The 20,362-nt window shown below is 50.7% G+C and overlaps 2 protein-coding genes across 4 annotated transcripts in view; one reads left to right on the top strand and one right to left on the bottom strand.

Annotated features, from left to right (window-relative positions):
• Nucleotides 1-14,867, top strand: part of COL17A1 (collagen type XVII alpha 1 chain) — a 46,875-nt gene extending 32,008 nt beyond the window's left edge. For both annotated transcript variants that reach the window (NM_001101980.1, XM_005225524.5), the window contains 25 exon segments: nt 245-271; nt 1,210-1,245; nt 2,997-3,032; nt 3,270-3,350; nt 4,584-4,619; nt 5,142-5,219; nt 6,128-6,181; nt 6,495-6,548; nt 7,168-7,227; nt 7,568-7,594; nt 7,896-7,928; nt 8,005-8,079; nt 8,387-8,437; nt 8,899-9,024; nt 9,536-9,673; nt 10,003-10,071; nt 10,359-10,478; nt 10,998-11,087; nt 11,187-11,297; nt 11,656-11,802; nt 12,070-12,408; nt 12,902-13,039; nt 13,256-13,318; nt 13,471-13,533; nt 13,896-14,867. In NM_001101980.1, the coding sequence (NP_001095450.1) occupies nt 245-271; nt 1,210-1,245; nt 2,997-3,032; nt 3,270-3,350; nt 4,584-4,619; nt 5,142-5,219; nt 6,128-6,181; nt 6,495-6,548; nt 7,168-7,227; nt 7,568-7,594; nt 7,896-7,928; nt 8,005-8,079; nt 8,387-8,437; nt 8,899-9,024; nt 9,536-9,673; nt 10,003-10,071; nt 10,359-10,478; nt 10,998-11,087; nt 11,187-11,297; nt 11,656-11,802; nt 12,070-12,408; nt 12,902-13,039; nt 13,256-13,318; nt 13,471-13,533; nt 13,896-13,948 (2,105 nt within the window). In that variant the 3' untranslated portion in view covers nt 13,949-14,867.
• Nucleotides 14,868-15,870: 1,003 nt separating this feature from the next.
• The window catches only part of SLK (STE20 like kinase), a 62,155-nt gene continuing 57,663 nt past the window's right edge, over nt 15,871-20,362 (bottom strand). Inside the window, exon 18 of one of the 2 annotated variants that reach the window (XM_005225584.5) lies at nt 15,871-19,515. In XM_005225584.5, the coding sequence (XP_005225641.1) occupies nt 19,369-19,515 (147 nt within the window). In that variant the 3' untranslated portion in view covers nt 15,871-19,368. The remainder of the gene's footprint in view (nt 19,516-20,362) is intronic. The other variant, NM_001206077.3, reaches the window with a different exon arrangement.

Raw genomic sequence — 20,362 nt, 5'->3', positions numbered from 1 at the left:
CAATGAGTGTGTGAACTTTCTGGGTTTGTAGCTCTCAGACACCAAAGGGTCTGAGACCCCAAAAAGGCTAAGGACCACCCCCCAGTGGAGCAGTGGGTCGGAGAACTGCACATCACCCAGAGGGTGACGAGGACCCTGGAGTCCGGCTGCCCCACACACAGGGTTCATCTCCCTGCACCGCTCCTGGGCTGAGGCAGGGGCTCCTCAGCCCTTCAACTCTCCTTTCATGTCTTGTTTTGCATAGGTCTCACTGGACCCCAAGGACCTCAGGGTGAGTTACTGGGTCACTCCCACCCCTGGCATTCTGCAGAAGCTTCTCCAGTCACCAGAGTGTTTCCACTCCTCCCCTCACCCTCCAGCAAGAATGGGTTCAGGTCATTTTACTGAGTCTGAAGAAACACCTTAGGCAGGAAAAATACTCACAGAACAATCTAGAAAGGCATTCTGGAGAGATGAGGTTAGATCACAAGCAAATTCTGTCTGCCTGAGCCTGGCCCCCTATGGTGCAGGGACCACCTCCCCACCCCCCCCACCGACACACACACTCCCCCCCACCCTGTGAGGAGGCTCAGAAGTCCCGTTAGTCCCACAGAGACCACAGCCTCCATGGCTCAGCAGGGAGTGGGTGTCGTGTCATGCAGAAGGGCCCAGCCTCTCTGGGACAGCGCCAGTGTCCAGTCTGTCCAATAGCTGAATAGTGTGCACCCACCTGGATCTGAGAAACTGTCACCACACCAGCCCCAACTCTTAAAGGAAATTAGGCAAAGATACAAAATAAAATCAAACAACATCTCCCCCAACAGTTCAGCACACAGGGACTTGTTTCTAATGCTTCCTGGTGGAATTCAGTGGATGAAAGCAAGAGGCAGTGTTATCAGATATAGGAATATATAGGAATGTATCTGATATATCAGATATATAGCCCAGTCCCTACTCCCCGAGGCTTCAGGGGATCCCCCACAGCAGGGTCCATGCACCTCCGCCTCTCTCCAGCCCAGCTGTTGCCCCATTTCCTAGAGATGGAGAAGGGCTCAGAGCAAGAGACTGCCTGAGGGGCCTCTGGGCCCAGGTGGAAGTCAGTCAGCTGGGCCTGCAGGTTTCAGTGCGTGATTGCGGCCTTGCTAGGTGACCCAGTGCTAGGTGCCACCACAGGGTGTCTGAGATTGCTGCCCTTCATCATCCTGACTCACTTGTTTTCAATCACATCAGGAATTCCTGGTACCCCCGGCCGACCAGGAGTTAAAGGTAAGTGGCTTTGCAAACAAACTAGACAGTCACTAGTCATTTTTGCAGGAGGCCCCTCTCTGGCAAGAGCCTGGATCAACAGTGGCATCTAGTGGCTTCAGAGGAAGGCTGTGAGGTTGAGGAGCCAAGGATTCTTCTGATCAACTAAGCCCTGAATCTTCAAGCCCCACTCTGTTCCCCACAATCTAGAACCTCACTTTGGTGCCTGGGTTTCCCCCAGCCTTTGATGAAGGAGGATCTGGAAGCATGCTGCCCCCACCCCTGAAGGCCTTTCCATCCCACCTCTAAAACACCCCGAGAGTGCTCCATCCCCTCACTTAGGCTGGTCCCCCCGTAGTGTGACTCTTCCCTGGGACAGGTTTTATAATCCACATAGACCTCAGTGTAACTGGGACACTGCCACCCCCTTTCTGAGAGGGGGCTTTCATTCAGGAGGGTCTCAGAAGCTACTGAGAGGGCAAAGTCAGAGTTCTGGGGGGAGCATCCTCAGGACTGGACCCTTCCGCGTAGGGCAATGCTAGCATCCGCCCCCAACCCTGGGCCAGTCCAGGACAGGCATTGCTCAGGGACGGTCCTCTCCTTCTGTCCCTGTGAGCCTACCATCCTGAACCCTGACATTCCATAGAGCTGCCCTCTGTCACCGTCACCTTGTGGGGACCTACTTTCCAGAAACTATTTCCAACTGGTTGGGGCCAAGGAGTTCTTTCAGCACATCCTGGCCAAACACATCTCCAGGTCCACAGATCTGCTCAGGGAGAGGCCTGGGATTCTCCAGGAGAGCCCCCCGCCTTTCTCCAGGGGCTATGGCTTTCTGTCCAGTGTGCACAAGAGGCGGACATTGTACCTGATACTGGATTGTGTTCCAACAAAAATAACTCAAGTACTTTTCTTAGATTTGACCCCCAGGGGCTGGCAGGACACAAGTAGAGACCACCCCTCTGCTCCCCCAAAGGGGGAAATCAGCATCACCCCTCTGTGTGTGGATGACTGAATACCCACAGGCCTTGGGAAATGACAAGAAAGTTCCAGTCAAGGACCCTTCCGTCCTCTACTTCACTCTCTTGGTTCTCTAGAATCTGTGGGTCTCCAGTCCACAGAGATCCCTCACTGAGATGGCCTTGAGAAAGTGTGAATCTGCCATCCCCGTCTTGGAAGTCTCCCATGCACATTTGCCCTTTCAATCCTCTGAAACACAGGGCAGAGAAGACGTCTGTTAACCTTTACATAACTCGGGATTCCTCAGACCACAGACCGCCACCCCCCACCACCACCACCTTAACTTTGCACGGCCCCTATCCTGTCCCGGGGAATTGGCACCTGAGGAGCATGGGAACTAGACTTGACCCTGCAGGCTTACTACCTCTGCTCTTTGACCTCTCGGTACTCTTTCCACCTAAAGAAATTCCCAGTAAGAGCCTTCGATGCCCCTGGTGAGAGAAGATAGACTATGGGAGTGGGAATGATTCCTAAATTGGCATATTCTGGCCTCATCAAAAGGCACACTCTCCAACACCCACCAGTGAAGCCCCTTTGCAGAGACCCAGCTTCGTCCAAAAGCTATTGTGAGCCAAGAAGATTGACTCTCTGGCCTCCAGGGTCTCCTGGGCACAGACTGGTGCTTAATGCATCCTGCCTGTTCCCCTTCAGTTAATTCAAATGCCTTTAGCCTGAGGGTTAGGAATGGGTCTCAAATGCAATCAGAAGCCTTGAAAATGATTTATTGAACCACTCTCCTCTTCCTCCCCTCCCAGGTGAACCAGGAGCTCCAGGCAAGATCATGACTTCAGGTAGGCAGGCCCTGCAGAGGGTACTGGGCATCTGTCCTGGCTCTGTCTCCACACCCTCCACATCTACAGGCTCAGTGCTTTGGGCAGAATGCAGTGCTGGCTCTGCCAGTCAGAGGGAGGAGGGTGGGGGAATTTTAGAGGTTGTACTGGCCCAACCTGGCCCACAGCCCGGCCTGGTCCCTGTGCCTCTGAATGAGGAGAGTGGGGCTCAGCATTGAATGTGCCTTCTGTTTACAGAGGGATCGTCGACTATCACTGTCCCAGGTCCCCCGGGACCTCCTGGAGCCATGGGACCTCCGGGACCTCCAGGAGCCCCAGGTCAGTCTGTTCTCTTGCTTTGCCCCAGGTCAGCATCAGGCTTGCTGATGTTTGACTACAGTGGCGTTCAGTCAAATCTGAAACCTGGGTTGGAACCCGGGGAAGAATAGGAAGAGGCTGAGAAAGCCCCTCCCTGGCAGCCTGGTGAGCCCTGATTACTCCCCAGCAAGTATCCCAAGCCCTGAGTGTGCTTTGCTTCCACAGGCCCCACAGCACCACTTCAGGCCCCAGCAGGTAAACGATGTGCTTAGGGCCATGCAGCCAAGAAGTAGCTGAATCAGGGTTCGGCCCAGGTTCCTCTCAAGAGTCTGTCCTCAAATTGTTTCCTCTTGGAAAACAACTTGATAACATGCATCAGGGGCAACAAAAATGCTAGGAGTCTATTTGAAGCAAACATCCCTAAATTGTCCAACAATAATGAGATGGCTACAAAAATAGGAAGACTTAAAGGAAAGATGTTTAAAGAGGAGAATACTCGATAATGGGCTTCCCTGGTGACTCAGTCAAAAAAGAATCCGCCTGCGATGTGGGAGACCTGGATTCTATCCCTGGTTGGGAAGATCCCTTGGAGAAGGAAATGGCAACCCACTCCAGTATGCCTGCCTGGAGAATCCCTATGGACAGAGGAGCCTTGCAGGCTATAGTCCATGGGGTCACAAAGCGTCAGACACGACTGAGTGACTTAGCACAGCATGCTCAATAATGTGTGCTCGGTGGTTGCAACTACATTTTTATAAGAAAAAACTGTTGGAAGGAAATAAAACAAAATGCCTGCAAGTTAAAGAATTATGGGTGATATTTTTTTTATTTATCTAAAATGCATGTTATTTTTTTATGTCTTTTTCAATTATTTAAAATGTTTGTGTGTAAGTGAAATACATTATTTAACATGACCAGTGCAAGAAGACCAGTGCCTTCTCTCCTGATAAATTCCAGTGACAGAGGGCACACTGTGGGCGTTTAGAAATCTCGAATCATCAGAGGACAGTGTCAGAGTCCTGCCCATCCCAGGGCCCCAGGGCCTGGCAGAGAATTTCTCACCAGAACAGACCACAGGGCTGGTCTCAAATTGCTTATTGCTTTCAAATAAGCAAGCTGATCACTTTGGGCCACTGTTCCATGCCTTGTGAGAAAGCCACTTATGTACCTAGGCACCTGCCTTTTCTTCAGTTCTTCTAGAACTCTGACCCTCAAGGTGTGGTAAAACCTATTCTTCCCCAACCCCATTTCCAGGCCCTGTTGGTCCAGCTGGTCTTCCAGGACAGCAAGGTATGTGTCGCTCTGAAAGAATGCATGACCATAGGCTGTGGGGAGAGCTTCCTTCCCAGGGTGGAAATATGCCCATCTTTAAAATGAAATGAGAGAGGTGCATCCCGGGAAGGGAGGCGAGGGGGCCCCCCAGCTCATCACAAGGCCCTTGCAAGGCCTCAGCAGCCAGAGGAGACACCTCTTCCCACCCCCTTCCATGTTTCTGAGGAGGTAGGGGTTCCCCTAGAAAGGGAGATTGAGGCTCCTGGATCAGGATCTAGCTTAGCAGTTTTCACAGGCCTCAGGCTTCTTGTGACCAGATCCTGAGAATCAGGTCACTGTCCAGCAACTTAGCCAAATATCCAGACTGTATCCAAAATACCATCTGGCTCCAGATCCTCCATTTCTTCCTGGGGTGTTTCTGGTTCCCAGCCAACACTCTGGCCCCACCCACACTTGGCTCATTCCCGCCCATCCTCAGCTCAGCCCCACACTGACAGATTGTTGAGAGCGGTGACCCCCAACTCTTTGTCCTCCCCCCAGGCCCGCGAGGGGAGCCGGGCCTGGCTGGCGAATCATTCATGGGCAGCAGCAGCTCCTTCTCTGAGGTCCTGTCCACCCGTGAGTACCACCGTTTTCTCTGGGACAGGTGGCGCGGGGCTGGGAGTGGGGAGGTGGCCGAGCATGGGGGCCTGCGGCAGCTGCACCCGGGAGTCATCGTGAGCCCCAGCGTAAGGATGGCCAGCTCCTCTGAGACGCAGTGCTAGCTGAGAGAAGAGAACAGAGGGGCTTTATCAGCCATGGAGATGAGTCACAGGGGCTGGCGCAGCTGTCAGACAGCTTCTTCGGATTCCAGGAGGACCAGGGCCACATGGGGTGTCTGCACCCAGCCCTGCGGGTGTGATGAGTCCTGGACCTCCCCACCCAAAACCGCCACAGGGGTCCCTGGGTTCTCAGCCCCAGACTCGGCCTGGCAGGGCTGACTCCTGGGTCCTCCTGTTCCCCATCCTTTAAAGAGCCCAGGCAGAGATGCTGCGGGCCGCCCTCCCGGACACCTTAACAACTGGACACCTTAACAAAGACAACGCCGGCCCCAGTCCGGCAGTCGCCATGTGCCTGCCACTCTGCCTTGGTGTCCCAGAGAGCCTGTGCAACGCCCTGATGATACCGGTCTCGGGCCTCTGGTTTACAGCAGAGGGAACTGAGGCTGAAAGAGCTCAAGATCTTGCCCCAAGTCACAAGCCAGCAGTGGTGAGGCAGGACTTGAACTCAGGCTTCCTGACACCGAAGCCATGCTCCTGCTCGTCACTGCCACACCGGCAACAGCCACCAGGGAGCGCCACTCAGCCCACCCTGCTCAGAGCAAAAGGCACCTCTAGCCAAGGGTGTCTTGGAGGGTCCCAGGCCATGACCCATGACTTGGTGTGGGGTGTGAGTAGAGTTGCTGATGATCCTGGTGAGGGGTAAGGCTGGCAGAGAGAGCAGTCTCATGACAGCTTTTACTCATTTCTGGTTTCTTCTTTCCACAGAGGGTATTGATTTACGAGGCCCCCCAGGCCCACCTGGACCTCCCGGGCCACCAGGTGAGCACTCAGGGGTCTTTGGAAGGTGGGAAATCTTGGGGGCAGGGCAGGGCTCAAGGCACTTAGTGAGGAAGCAAGATCCTGGGTTCAGCATTGCTTCTTCCTTACCCTTTTCTACAAGACTGTCCATGCCAGGCCCCCCAGAACCCCCAGGCCCAGCGGGTGAGAGCGGGGTAGGTGGGAGACAGTGGGACCAGAGCCCGGGCTGCTTCCTGGCTGGTTCTTAGGAAGAGCTTCTCTGCTGCTCCTCCTGGGCAGAGGGTTCCTGGCCACCTCTTGGAATTGATAAGTCTTGGGCGGTTCTCTTTTCTAGGGGAAGGCTTGCCAGGCCCACCAGGCCCACCAGGATCTCTCCTGACCAGCTCAGGTAATGCTGGGGGGTCAAATCACTCCTGTTCTCCACCTCGGCCCCAGCCCCAACCCCAACACACGCTGCGGTCACGGGCATGCAGTCTTCCTGACCTACTGTCCACGCTCCCTCCTTCTGACTTGCCACCATGGATGTGTTTGCATAAACGCCGTGCTACCTGCTGCAGGGAAGGAGGGTGCTGATGCCAGCCCAGCCACCCTGAGAGCCCCTGGTAGCCCAGCCTGGGGGAGACAGCCGATTCTGTTGTGGGGAGCTTCTGGCTGACTAGAGAGACCTAATTCCTATCATCAGGGAGTCCAGTTCTGATAAAGCAGGCAGGACACATGCTCCTGACATGAGATAAATGCTGACCATAGAACATAGAAGCATACGGAAATAAGTTTAGGGCAAACTTGAGCCCAGAGCTTATCCCTCGCAGAAAATGCATCCGTCCATGCACCAGGCTTTTCATTCCTTCTTTACTTTTAAGTATTTTTCTATCCAACTTCCCGACCAACCATCCATCCATCCATTTGACAAATGTTGATCATCTACAGAACGACTGGTGCTGTTCTAGATGCTGCTCCCTCGCAAACATCATTGCGTCCACACTCAAAACTATTTCTTCCCTCAACAGAGACTTTCTTCTCTGGCCCTCCAGGCCCACCTGGCCCCCCAGGCCCCAAGGGAGACCAAGGTAAGAGCAGTGTCTTAGGGGGCCCGGGAGTCAGTGTGCCCCTGGTTGGCCTGCTGGTGGCCAGAGGAATTTGGACAAGGCTGGACGAGCTGGGGCAGGTCTTCATTCTCCTGCCACACCCCATTAGGAGCTCAGCAGCTTGGAGCAGGGGCCGGGGGTTGGTCAGAAGCTCTGCAAAGCATGTCCACCTCTGCCTTGTCCTGTTGGAGCAGAGGTGTGGGGAGCCCCAAGCCCTGAGTCTGCTCTGGGCCCAGAGCCCTGTCCCGCCCCCTCCTCGGGCCCCTTGAAGTCGCAGCATCTGGTTGGGACATGTCTCACAACTGTCTGCTTTCTCCCCCAGGCCCCCCAGGCCCCCGAGGACACCAAGGTACAGGAGAACTGGCCTCAAACAATCCTAGGGGGTGGAGGCTGACCTTCCGAGATCCCTGAGCTTCTGGGGTTTGGTCCAAATGAGTGATCAGAGGGTGTCTGTGGTTGAGAATTATGTGCCTGCGTGTGCGTGTGTGCACATGTCTATGCGGCAGCTCTAGGTACTGCCCGAGGGCCGGTGCTGCCCCAGCTGTGTCATAAGTCTTAGGGAGCCTCGGGAGGGAGGTGGTGTCTTCGGTGGGGCATGAGGAGAGGGACGCGGGCACAGCTGACCGTCCCCTCTCTGCTGTGTCCCTCAGGCGAGCGAGGCTTCCCAGGGCTGTCAGGCTCAGGTAAGTGCTGAGCACCGCCGTCCCCCCGACTGGAGCCTCTCCCGCCCGCTGACTGCACTGTGTTGTTGGCCTCCAGGCTCCAGTTCTCTTGGACTCAACCTGCAGGGACCACCAGGCCCACCCGGCCCTCAGGGACCCAAGGGTGACAAAGGTCAGTGCAGGCAGTGGAGAGTGGGAACAAGGCTGGCTCCCAGAGCCCGAAGAGAGGGCAAGGACTAATTGCTAGTGCTCCAGCCGTGGGAGGAAGAAGAGGCTGAAGAAAGGAGAGCCTGAGGGAGAAAGGGACGGGGTTGGAGGGATACAGTCTCTGCCCAAGGAAGCTGTGGTATCATTTCAGAAATGAGACTGAGAAACATGGGTCAGTTGTTGAGTCACAATTTGATATAGAGTGGTTGAGCTTAACCAGGGGAGGCTTCCTGGAGGAGGCAATGCAAACAGCTTCTTGTTTTGGATTCCAGGTGATCCCGGAGTCCCAGGGGCTCCTGGCATTCCTGGTGGGCCCTCTCGAGGTAAGAAGCCAAGGTGCCCAAAATTCTCCCCGTCTTCAAGTGAGGTTGATTGTGCCAATAAGGATATTAATTAACTAATTCATTCACGAATCCATGATTCAGTGTTAATGAGGTACTTTCTCTACATGCTAGATTCTGAACTGCCCCTGAGGAGGTTACAAGATAGCAGGGGTGGGAGACAAGGATGCCTGCACGATAAAGATGACTAACAATGCCGATGACAGTGATGGCGAGAACAGAGATCGGGAGCTAGGGGTGCAGGGGTGAGGAGGGCTGTGTGGGCAGTGCACAGGCTGTCGAAGGAAAGGGAGGACTCAGCCTGGGAGAGCTCCTAGGAGCTCGTTGCCACTGTCCTAGTTCTCCTGAGAAAGACTCTCTCCTCAGACTGTGAAGGCATTGCCTGTGCTCTTTGGTTTGACCCCAGAGAGGACAGACCAACTCAGTGGCCTTCTCTCCTGCAGGGGGATCGTCGTCAAGTACCACGTTCATGCAGGGTCCTCCAGGCCCACCAGGGCCCCCCGGGCCTCCAGGCTCCCTCAGCAGCTCTGGCCTGGAGATTCAGCAATACATCTCTGACTACATGCAGAGTGAGTACCCCACATCTGAGTGGGGCAGGATGCGTGTGTATGTGTGTGCACAGGTGTGTGCTAGGTGTGCAGGTCCATGAGCTCCCTAACTCCCACCTTCTCACACCTGCCCACGCACATAGACTTGTACATGGACATAGAGCCCCAGTAGAGGCTCATATACACAAACACTTTTCCATGTGTGCACACACACACACACACATTCACCCCTGTGTGCGTGCCCCAGACTGCATCCCTGCACATTCCATGGAGGTGAGGGCGTGATTTCCACACACATGGGTGCCAGAGCTTGGTCAGATGTGTCACCGACTGGGGTCTTGCTGGCCCACAGCCCTCAAGATCCACCGGGCCAAGCACAGACTCTGCGTCAGTTTCTCCATCTGTAACAAGGGGGGTCCAGGCTCCCTGCTGGACCTGCCTTGGCCCACGAGTGGGTTAAGTGCTCAGGTCACCTCTGTGGGGGAGACGCGCCCTCTTGGGGACAGGCTTGACTTGCTTTCTTTGTTGGCAGGTGACAGTATCAGGTCTTATCTGTCTGGAGTTCAGGGTCCCCCAGGCCCACCTGGTCCCCCCGGGCCTGTCACCACCATCACCGGTGAGACTTTCAACTACTCAGAGCTGGCCAGCCTCGTCGTGAGCTACTTACAGAGTAAGCCTCTTGCCACCCCTGTGATGACAAGCCTCCTCCCAGGTCCACGGTCATTCCTGGAGCCTCGTCTCTTAATTTGCTGCTTGTTTTGCCCTTTTTGTGAATGTGATGCTCAATATTAAATTCATAGTAATCAGGCTGCTGGATCTAGCTTCCAAAAAAGGTTTGTTCAGATTAAGAAAAATAGAAATTATAAATATCCTGCAAATGCCCCATTCATTCATTTCCCCCCAAGGGAAGCAGCTGGGTGACCAGGCCTTTGATTCTCGAGTTATGAGGGCACTGCTTCAGTACCAGCGAAGCAGGTGACCCGGTTTCCTTCCCCACAGCTTCCGGCTACAACATCGGCACATCCTCCACCTCCATCTCTTCTGAAGACATCCTGGCTGCGCTCCGGCGTGAGTTGCCTGGGGGGGGCAGTGGGGGTTGGGGGGCTGAAGGGTGCCCCTCTCTCCTGGCTGACTTATCAGGCACACTTGGCGGTCCCTCGGGCCAAGGAGCCACTCCCACTTCGCTCCCAGCAGTCAGCTGGACAGAGGGTGTCAGATCTCCCCTGAGGGATGAGTGTAGCAGGTACCCCTTCAGCTACTGGCAGCTTGCCAATGTCCCAGCTCACACATCACTTGGGCCGGTCTGCAAGGAGGCCAAGCTGGCCAGTGGCCCATGGCGCCTCCTCTCCTTTCAGGAGATGATGTGCGTCAGTATCTACAGCAGTACCTGATGCCGCAAGGAGCCGGTGGAGATTGGTTCCTCCAGTCTCTGGATTATGCAGAGCTGAGCAACCGCATCCTCAGCTACATGTCCAGTGAGTGTCTGCACCCCTGGCAAGGGGGGCAGGAGGGCCTGGGTGGGCATGCAGGGGCTAGACATCCCTGACCCTCTCCCACTAGGCTGCACCTAACCCAGAGGAGGGGTGGTATTCAGAGCAGTTCAAACCTGTGCCCCAGAGCAGGTCACAGAGCCTGGCGAGGGAAGCCAGAGCGAGTGCCCCGGGCACTGTTCTGCAAGGACTGTGCACACGACTCACATGCACACTTCTCTAGACACATGCCCACCTTTGCATGCACGCACACATGCACACACCCAGCAGGAGAGAGCTGACCTGCACTCTTCCCCAGCCTCGGAGTCCCTCCTCTGCAGTGTCCTTGCCCAGGATCTCACGCCTGCGTCTCTGCCAGTCTCTCCCTATTGCCCCTCTCACCCCTTTCCCGGCCCCTACTTCCATTCAAGTGGCTTCCATCTGGCTTCCTCTCCGATATGGTGTTTCCACTCTCCCTTCCCTGCCTGACCTGCATCCATCACAACTTGGGATTTCGTTCCTCAGGCACTGGAGTCAGCATCGGGCTTCCTGGCCCCCCGGGGCCCCCAGGCTTGCCGGGCACATCCTATGAGGAGCTCCTCTCCTTGCTCCAAGGTAGGGCTGATCAGGGCCATCTGATCAAGTGCTTCAGGGTGGAGGGCAGAGCCCCTCGGTCCAGGCCTAACTGATCCTTGCTCTTCCTCGGTGTCTCAGGGTCTGAATTCAGAGGTATCGTTGGGCCCCCAGGTCCCCCTGGGCCCCCAGGGCTCCCAGGCAGTTCATGGTCCAGCATCAGCACGGAGGATCTCTCATCCTACCTGCAGAGTAAGGAGTGAGGCAGGCGAGGTGCTCTCAGCCCTGCAGGGGGAGATGTGGCGAGGTGGGGGTGGGGGTGGGTTGGGGAGACTGTGCTCTGAAGTCATGGGAGAGCTCGGGCCAGCAGATGACCAGGTGCCCAGCCGGGAGCTCTGAGTCCCAGAAGAGCTGGGGGAGGGGATGTGATGTGGGTTGAATGAGGCTTGGGACTGGGGGTGGAGGGCAGTGGGGAGCACTTACTCTGGAGGAAGCCAGGACCCGGGTGTGTGGGTCTCCCTCTGCCTCCTTCTAGAGGGCCCCAGGCTGGGAATTCAGTGGTCCTGGTGATGGATCCCTGATTCTTCTCTGTCTCTTGCTTCCTGCTCAGCTGCCGGCTTATCATCCATCCCAGGCCCTCCTGGTCCCCCGGGTCCCCCAGGCCCTAGAGGGCCCCCGGGCATCTCAGGAGCTCTGGCGACATACGCAGCTGAAAACAGTGACAGCTTCCGGAGTGAGCTGATTAGCTATCTCACAAGTAGGTGCCCCTGTCGTCCCTGTCCCTCCTCTGTCCCCTCCCAGTCCGGGCTTCTCTCTATGAAAGGGTGGCCAGGGTTTGAAGGGCCTGGTGGCTAAACACCTTAGCCACCCCAGCAGGAGAAGTCCGGCTTCTTCTCAGCCCACACTCCACTCGGTGCGAGTTCACATCCTGCTAAAGGGTGTCAAGAACCAGCCCCCCACCCCAGTTCCCACTTCTTCCTCTCCCCCAGACCCAGCTCCCAGTAATGCCGCTTCCTCCCCCCAGGTCCTGATGTGCGTAGCTTCATCGTTGGCCCCCCGGGTCCCCCTGGGCCCCAGGGGCCCCCCGGGGACACCCGCCTGGTGTCCACGGACAGCTCCTACAGCCGGAGTGGCAGCTCCTCCTCTTTCAGTAGGGACACCTCCTACAGCTCCTCCATGGGCATAGGAGGAGCCAGTGGAGGCTCCCTGGGCGAAGCGGGAGCCTTTGGCATGGACATGGGCCGAGGCTACGGGGCCGCAGCCGAGAGTGGCATGTATGGCGGCAATGGCAGATTCGGGACCAGCTTTGCCGGAGGTCTGGATTACAACGAGCTGGCTGTTCGGGTGTCGGAGAGCTTGCAGCGTAAGTCGGGCCATGAAGCCTCAGGGCTGTGGGGTTGGGAGCATGAGAGCACCTCCACGCTGAGGAGGACAGCGGTCCTGGCATCAGATGGGCCGGGACTGAAGACGAGCTTAGTTCAAGTGGCCCAGTCAGCACTGCAACCTGTGCTGCAGGGAGCAGAGAAGCTGGGGTTCCTTTGTTTCCCCTTCTTACTTGTGCTTCTCAGAAGTGTCTATGACTGTGGAGGGGGCTGAGGGAAGGTTGGTGGCTAAGCCCTTTCCCCTTGTGGCTTACCAATACAACAATGTATAGTAAAAGGCCTGCAATATAAGCCCTTGGAGGTGGAGACCTGCTCACCAACACCGGAGACAAAAGAAGTTGCAGGGCTCCTTCCTCGCTGCTGCATAAGAGTCAAAACTGTACTGGGAGTTAGTCAGAGGGCCCTGCGCTCCCACCTTGAAGAGGGGGCCGGTGACCCCTACTCCCTGTGCCCACCACACTCTGTGTTTCACAGGTCAGGGGCTGCTCCAAGGGATGGCCTACACGGTGCAGGGCCCCCCAGGCCGGCCTGGGCCCCAGGGGCCCCCTGGCATCAGCAAGATCTTCTCCGCCTACAGCAATGTGACTGAGGACCTCATGGACTTTTTCCGAAGTAAGGGCAGCCCCCATTTACCTTCCCCAGACTTACCTTGCTGCACAGTCTCACGAACCAGAGTCCCGAAAAACCTCATTAACACTTGAGATGCTAAAAAGCTGATAAACTTGGTTTTCCTCTTACAAGTCCAAACTCTACCATTATCGACAAATCACTTTACTTGCCAAGCACCCGGGTGATCTCTAGTCTAAGGCCCGCTTCTCCCCCTTGCAGCTTATGGAGCCATCCCAGGACCCCCTGGGCAGAAGGGAGAGATGGGCATCCCTGGACCCAAAGGTAAGTGGTGGCTGAAACAGCCACCTGTGGAACGACCACCCCTGTGGGAAGCAGCTCCCTTGCCAGAGCCATGGGGGAGTGCGTGCAGCTCCTCCTGTGGGGAGGAGCCCTGTACTGTGCCCCCACTTAGCTGTGCCCCCCTGTCCTCCTAGGTGAGAGGGGCCCTGCTGGGCCACCAGGTCCTCGAGGGCACAAGGGAGAAAAAGGAGACAAAGGTAAGGCTCACGACTATGGTGTGGGTTTCTGGAGGCCTGGGAGACAGGCGGCATGTGCCACAGCAAGCTTGAAAATCTTAGGCAAATGCCAGTTACTACAAGGAGACACTGCCAACAATGTCAATTGTGTAACAATCAAGTGAACCACCAGGGGGAAAGGAAGGAGAGTGTCAGTGCAAGGAGGAGAGGGAAAACCAGGCTGGTAATGAAATGGGGTAATCCATTTAAATCAGACAGTCTTACAGAAGAGTTCATCTTTCAAGCCAGTTTTGCAGTGGTCACACTTGCTGTGATTACCCAAGAGAAAGTCCCCAGAGACTGCAAGGCATTTCCTAACTTCCTGTTCACTGGCCCACTTCTAGGTGACCAATTCTACATTGGGCGGAGGAGGAGAAGCATTGCCGTCAAGCCATAAGCAACCCATGGTGGAAGAGCCCCCTGGACCAGTTCTTGCAGTGGCTTATGGCACTTAGGTCAAGACTTCTCCAGAGGGTAAAAGCTGGAGGCTCACTGTCTTACTGACACAGCAAATAGTCAACTAGAACCCTTATCTTAGTCTGGGACAATGTGTATGTCTGCAGAATTCAGTCCAAGATACACAGTCTGAGACAGCTTCACAGGGTGGACTCGGGAGTGGCCACGTGCGGTGTTGTAGGATGAGGCCGGTCTCCCTGCTGTCCAGGCCCGAGCGCCTTGGCTTCTTTTAACACCAGCCTAGGAAAGCCAGATACATAAAAGCTGTTTCAGGCGCCCTTGAGCTTTTCCTTAAAAACAAGCCCAGAAACTGGAAGACGGGATTGGGGTACCACTCGAGGAGGCTGTTTTGGTTAACGCTGCAGGGCTGTGCTCCCAGCTCCTCTCTCTCCTCTTTACCCTGCATTCTCTAGTCGTAACAAACAGAATCAGCTGGTTGAGAAGAAACTCTCGCAACTGAAAAAATTAAGAAATCTACTTCCCTTGAAGGTGGTGACAGGGTTTCTACTAGTTCTTTCTCACTGTGTATCACGTTTCCACTTACTTAGGAAGTCTGTTTGATTGCAGCTATGCTGTCCCGTAGGTCCACACTAGAGCTGATAGTATGTTACCCTGAACCAGGCTGTGGCAGACAGGACGAGAAGGGCAAGGGGCAAAGAGGAAAGAAGGGGAGGGGAGGGAGAGCAGCCTGCCTGCCGGGGAAGCCAGCACCCCTGCTCTGCACCTAGGAAACGCGTGGGGGACTGGGTGCAGTTGGTTTGAAAGCACTTTTCAATGTCTATAAACATTTACGTGGTCTGTTAGATGAAGAGTCATTTCAATTGCAAAATCTCCAATTAAAGGGCTTTTTTCTTTTTTAACATTATGTTTTAATGTGATCTATCTAACCAAAAAATAAATAAATAAAAGCGGGGCGGGGGCGGGGGGCGAAGGAAGAAAGGAAAGGAGGCAAAGAAGGAAAAGAAAATAGTTTTTGGTTTATTAAGTTTGACGTTTTACTAATGAAAACTTACTATGCATAATGAATGACTGCATCGTGCCTTTTTCATATTTTAGTTTTACCTAGAGGCTTGACTCAATTTGTCTTTGTAATAGTAGCCTTAGCTCAAGTATTCATATCCCCGTTAATGATTCTTATCTTGATTAACCAAACTTTTGAGTTTTGTCCTAGTTGAGACTTACCCATCCAAGCTATCCAAAGTCTTCACAGAATCTGACACCCAAGAGAAATAGGGTAAAAGCCCCAAACTGCTAACTTCTCTGAATAGAACCCAGATATGAGATATGTCCTCAGCTGGATGGAAGTGGGTCTTAGCCTCTTTTGTTTCATTAAAAAAAAAAAAAACAAGTCAAGCATGAGTTCTGCAGTATGCAATGTTCCTGGATTAGAAAGTGACACATGGTGCCTCCCTCCGGCCAAGCTGACTACTCGCCAGATGATGCTGCCTAATGTCTACTGATTCTCACAGAACGTATTAGTGATGAAAAAAAACAGGTTATTTTTAGCAGAAATGAGTCATGTGGTTTGTGAAATGTTTGAGAAAAATAATCTATTTCAAGGGAAAAAAAGGACATTAAAAGAGAGGTATATATATACACATATGTTGATGGAAATATTTTAAGCACCACTCAAAGGAGGGGTTTGCTTGACAAAAGCCACTCCCTCCAAGTTAGCAGTGAAAAGGACACTTGTGTGTGGTGAGTAGACACTCTGGAACAATGGTACCTCTGATTGTCCCGGTCAGACCATCTGGAGAACTGCAAGCTTTAAAATACAGCTAGGATTTTTAAAACGGCTACAGAACATTCTCATGCAGGACAATCTAGTTTCAAAGAGTCTCAATAAAAGACTGCTTCCCAAAGTAGATTAAGAAATAACTTTATTTTTCATTTGTCAATCCCATGATTGAAAAGACATGTTGCTCCCAAACAGACAAGAGGCATTTTCTGAAACAAATTCTTTCTGAAAAATGTAGCTTGTGGAGTTATTACACTGCAAATCAGAGAAGGATCACAAAAAGCTACAGCCAACATTTAACACTGGTATAACACTCTACCCCAAGCTGAGCAGCAGAAGTTTTAAAGCTGGATCAAAACCACGTCAGCCATAGGCTACCAACAAGAGTGGCATTAACTGCTGTGCCTTCAACTTAAGAAAAGCACTGAAAACATCCCATTTCCTATAAAAGATCATTTCCCAGAAAAGAATGGATTTATTCAATCAGAAGCCTATTAGAACTGGAACTAAAGAGCTCTCCTCCTCCACCTCAGTTGTCCATTTTCCTTCAGTCAACAGTATCTCTAGCAAATCATTTGACAGATTTGGCTTCTCAGAAGAGTCCTTGTCATTTCAGCACAGTGTGGAATGGGGAAAACTGCAGTTACAAGGGAACTAGGAGAGTACAAAAGGACAGTCACTTCTGAAGCTCACTGACGCTCAGGAAGTCAGAGGCCCTCTGTGACAGTGAGTCTCATGTGCCTGAGAGCTTTGTGCTTGAGGAGACACTCCTTAGAGGTAGCTCTGGTTCTAGTTTATATTTAATTACAATTTGCTGTATCCTGTCACAGGGAAGTGTTAACATTTTCAGCAAGGTATAAGCACTCCAAATTTCCTCTTTACCCACCCTATAGCTTCCTCACAGAAAAGGGTAAGAAAAAGCTTAACTGACTCCATAGAGTTATAGCAGCTAATTCAGCAATTCGCACCTAACCATGGATTGACAGGACTAGGAAAGGCAACCTGGTGCAACGAGCTGCATGAGCTAGGCCTGCAGAAGTGTGGTGGCCAGCGTGTCCACAGCACGCAGGGACGGGGCGAGGCCAGTAACTACGGGGCACAGATGGAGAACTGCTTTTACGCATTTCCTAGCACATTCTGTCACAGCAACAAAACCACCAAATCAGGAATGGATTTGACTGTATTCTTCAACTGCAAAGGTGTCTTTGCCCCCCCAACCTCCTATGTACACTTCATGGAAGAAAGAAAGACCACTCTTCTGTATGTGAATACAGGGCCTAGCAGGAAGGGGGCAGGGATGGGCACAAACAGCACGGTCTATAACAAAACACTTTTTGCAAAGATTTATGTAACTCTAAGTATTAAAATGAAGGTTTTACCTCTACATATGTATCATTCTGTAGTCCTGCTCCCACATGAATATGGTCTGGTCATATTTGAAAGAGAACTCGAGTGTGAACAAGGAATCCAAAGGGTAATTTTACAGAGATGCAAGAGCTGCTAATAAACTTACCAGAGGGTCCATCCTTCTACTCTGAGCCTCTTTCCTTTATTCAATTCTCTGAATGTCAAGTTGAAAGGAATAAAAAGAACCAAATATTCAGACCAAATTAACTATGGGCCATAAGCCATTCATCACATAGGATATCACTTAAATGATACTGAAAAAATGTCTACTGCCTGAAGTATTCATTTTTAAAAAGTCAATATACTGAAAATCTCAAAGGAGGAAGTGGTAGGAGAACCTTCTTCCTCTCCTTCAAATAAATCATTAAATACACTGGGTAACATTATACTGTCATTTCTATCATAACAATATAAACAATTTCCATCATCCTGAACATTATAAAGATATATATATATATATTTTTTTTTTTAAAAGGCTTTCAAAACATTTTTCAGTCCAGCATTTGAGAATAAAGCGTTCAAAGTTTTGTATACAGTAACACATTCATGTGATAAGTGTATGAATTTACAACCATACATAATATATATATGTATATATATTTATATAAAAAACAAACTTGGGCAGAAGTTAAGGCTACCTACAAAGTTGTCCAAGTAAATTATGCTTGTCAAAACAATTACAAAATTAAAATCACATGCATTTTTAAATCATCTATAAACCACTGACAAAATAAGGTTCAGCATTCAAAGTTTTCAAATTAACTGTAAGAAAGTGCTACAGATATTTACATTTTCTTAACATGAATCAGTGTTCCCACAAAGTTTCATTTGCATTTTTCACCAGCCTCAACTGTAACATTACTAAAAACTGACATTTCTACAATTTGGTACCTAGCACTCATTAATAGTCTGCAAACGGCAGGCAGCAAGCTTCATCTACAAATGTGCTGTCTCACAACCTCAAAATATGGTTTGTAATACTGTTTGACCTGACACGTGCTTGAAAATCTAACCCTCAAGAGGACTAGAGTGAACATTTCATTAATAATTACACATATCAAGCAGCCACAGGATAAAGGTTTTAGGACTTTCCCACTCAAATCATGTAAATAATTTAAACATGGAAAAAACAAAACCAAAATATGAATGACTTTATCTCAAAACAATAAAAAGTCATTTCTGGTATTTGCCTAAATATTTTATTTAAATTCTTCCTTCAAAATTACTCTGAACAAATGCCTCTTTTGAGATTAATTTCAGAAAAATATATTCATAAATATAACTCAGAGCCTGCCGGCCTATGACAGAATTTTAAACAGAAGTTGCTAAGACGGGAGAAGCCATTTAACCAGCTCATGTATTACTTTAGGAAATAAGCTGAGATAGCTAAATCTATCTTTTTTTAATTTGGTGAGTTTTATATTTTCAATTTGGACATCTAAAAGCTACCTTTTATTTTTTCATCTTTCCAACTTATACTTTAGGATGAAAACTTCTATCAAATGGTAATACGAGCAAGATTTAAAAAACAATAATGCTTAATGCTAAGGGTGTTTTGTCCCTGTTGAATCAAAAGGAGGAAATGCTATTTTAGACTGAATTGAAATTTAGTGTTTTAGGCACTATTTTATATAATAAAGCTAGCACCCTTAATTATTAGTTTATGTCTAAACAAGTAATTATTTTAGACAAATTACTGAAATAATTTTTCTCTTTTAAAAGAGTCCGATGCTAACATTTAAAGAGATTTATTTACTGAATCAATATCATATTTTGAGCCACTCAAAATTTTTTCATGAGAGCTACTTCACCAAAAAATTATTCCAATTCTCCACAGTGTAGAGAGCTTCAATTATAGATTTTAGACATCACTGAGAAGTTGTCATGTAAAAAGATATTTACTAATACTTAAATGACGTAACAGTTTTCTTTAAATAACTTTCAGGTAACAGTATCTAAATAACACGATTTTTAAGAGCATATGCAAAAATCACCTTAGGGAATTACTGTGAGATGCTACTTTGCCAACATGGCCCAGCATCTGTCTTAGTTCCTTCCCCTCCATCGTTACTAAACAAGTAAAACAAACAAAAAACACCGAGAAGGTGAGGCAGGTGATTGTCTTCGTGAGCTCTCTGATAGACTACGGCTAAAGATGAAGAGAACAGAATGACGTACTTAAAAAGCCAAACCCAACCACAGCATGCTTCCCTCTGTTACGATCCAGTGGAATGCAAGCTAGGAATGGGGTAGAATTTGGAAATCCGGCTCTGTGTCGATGGGTTAAGGCATTCAGACTCCCCGGTCATTTTAAAGAACACTTCCTGTTCCTGTAGTTTCCTAGCAAACTCTTCTTCCAGTGTCTTAAAAAGGAAGGGAAAAAGAAATAATGCACTAGTATTACAAACAGAATTTACTCTGAAACAGTCAAGACAAAATCACTTGCCCCAAAGTCTTTGTACGTTATCCTAACGAAGAAGACGCTGTTCAACACCAGGACCACAGGCTGCGCAGCTCTGGGTTCAAGTCTTGGCTCAGCCACATGAAACTTCAATTACTTCTCTATATTACAGAACCATTTCATTCTTCTGCTGTGAAACAGGGATAATACCATCTACCTCACTGGGTTGTTATGTGAGGATTAAATGTGTTAATAATGTACTTAACCCATATTAGGCACTCAGCAGATGGCACCTATTATTAACTACTATCCGTCTCTTCCACATGGAACTTCAGCATTTTCTACGTTTTATTTTGATTACTGATATGCATGTCTTCTCTTCTACACTGAGCCACAGATTAAAGATAAGACCTAAGGCAGATTCATCTTTACATACAGTATGGAACAACTATATTAAGTACTTGCTAAGTATCTGAGGTAATCAGTTACTTTATGGACAAAGTGACTCAGGAGAAGTCCTGCTGCAGAAAACAAAGTACAGGAAAAGACAGAAGGACACAGGCAAGTTTCTCAGAGGAAGACTGTGAGCTTGGTTTCAATGGACAGATAAGAATTTGACAGACAGGATGGGGAAGACACCCCAGGGAGGGTGAGCTGACACAATGCAGAGGCAGGAAGTTGGAGCTGCTGTGAGTAATGGTGATCACACCCAGCACTGGACCAGAAACTGGGAACAAGGTGGCGAGCGGGAGGTAAGTCAGGAGGGCTGACGTGGCCAAAGTGTGGCACCGTGAAGGCGTCAAAGTCCA

This window comes from Bos taurus, chromosome 26, assembly GCF_002263795.3.
Source record: "Bos taurus isolate L1 Dominette 01449 registration number 42190680 breed Hereford chromosome 26, ARS-UCD2.0, whole genome shotgun sequence".
Classification (NCBI taxonomy): Eukaryota; Metazoa; Chordata; class Mammalia; order Artiodactyla; family Bovidae; genus Bos; species Bos taurus.
This window is presented reverse-complemented; position numbering and strand designations above follow the sequence as displayed.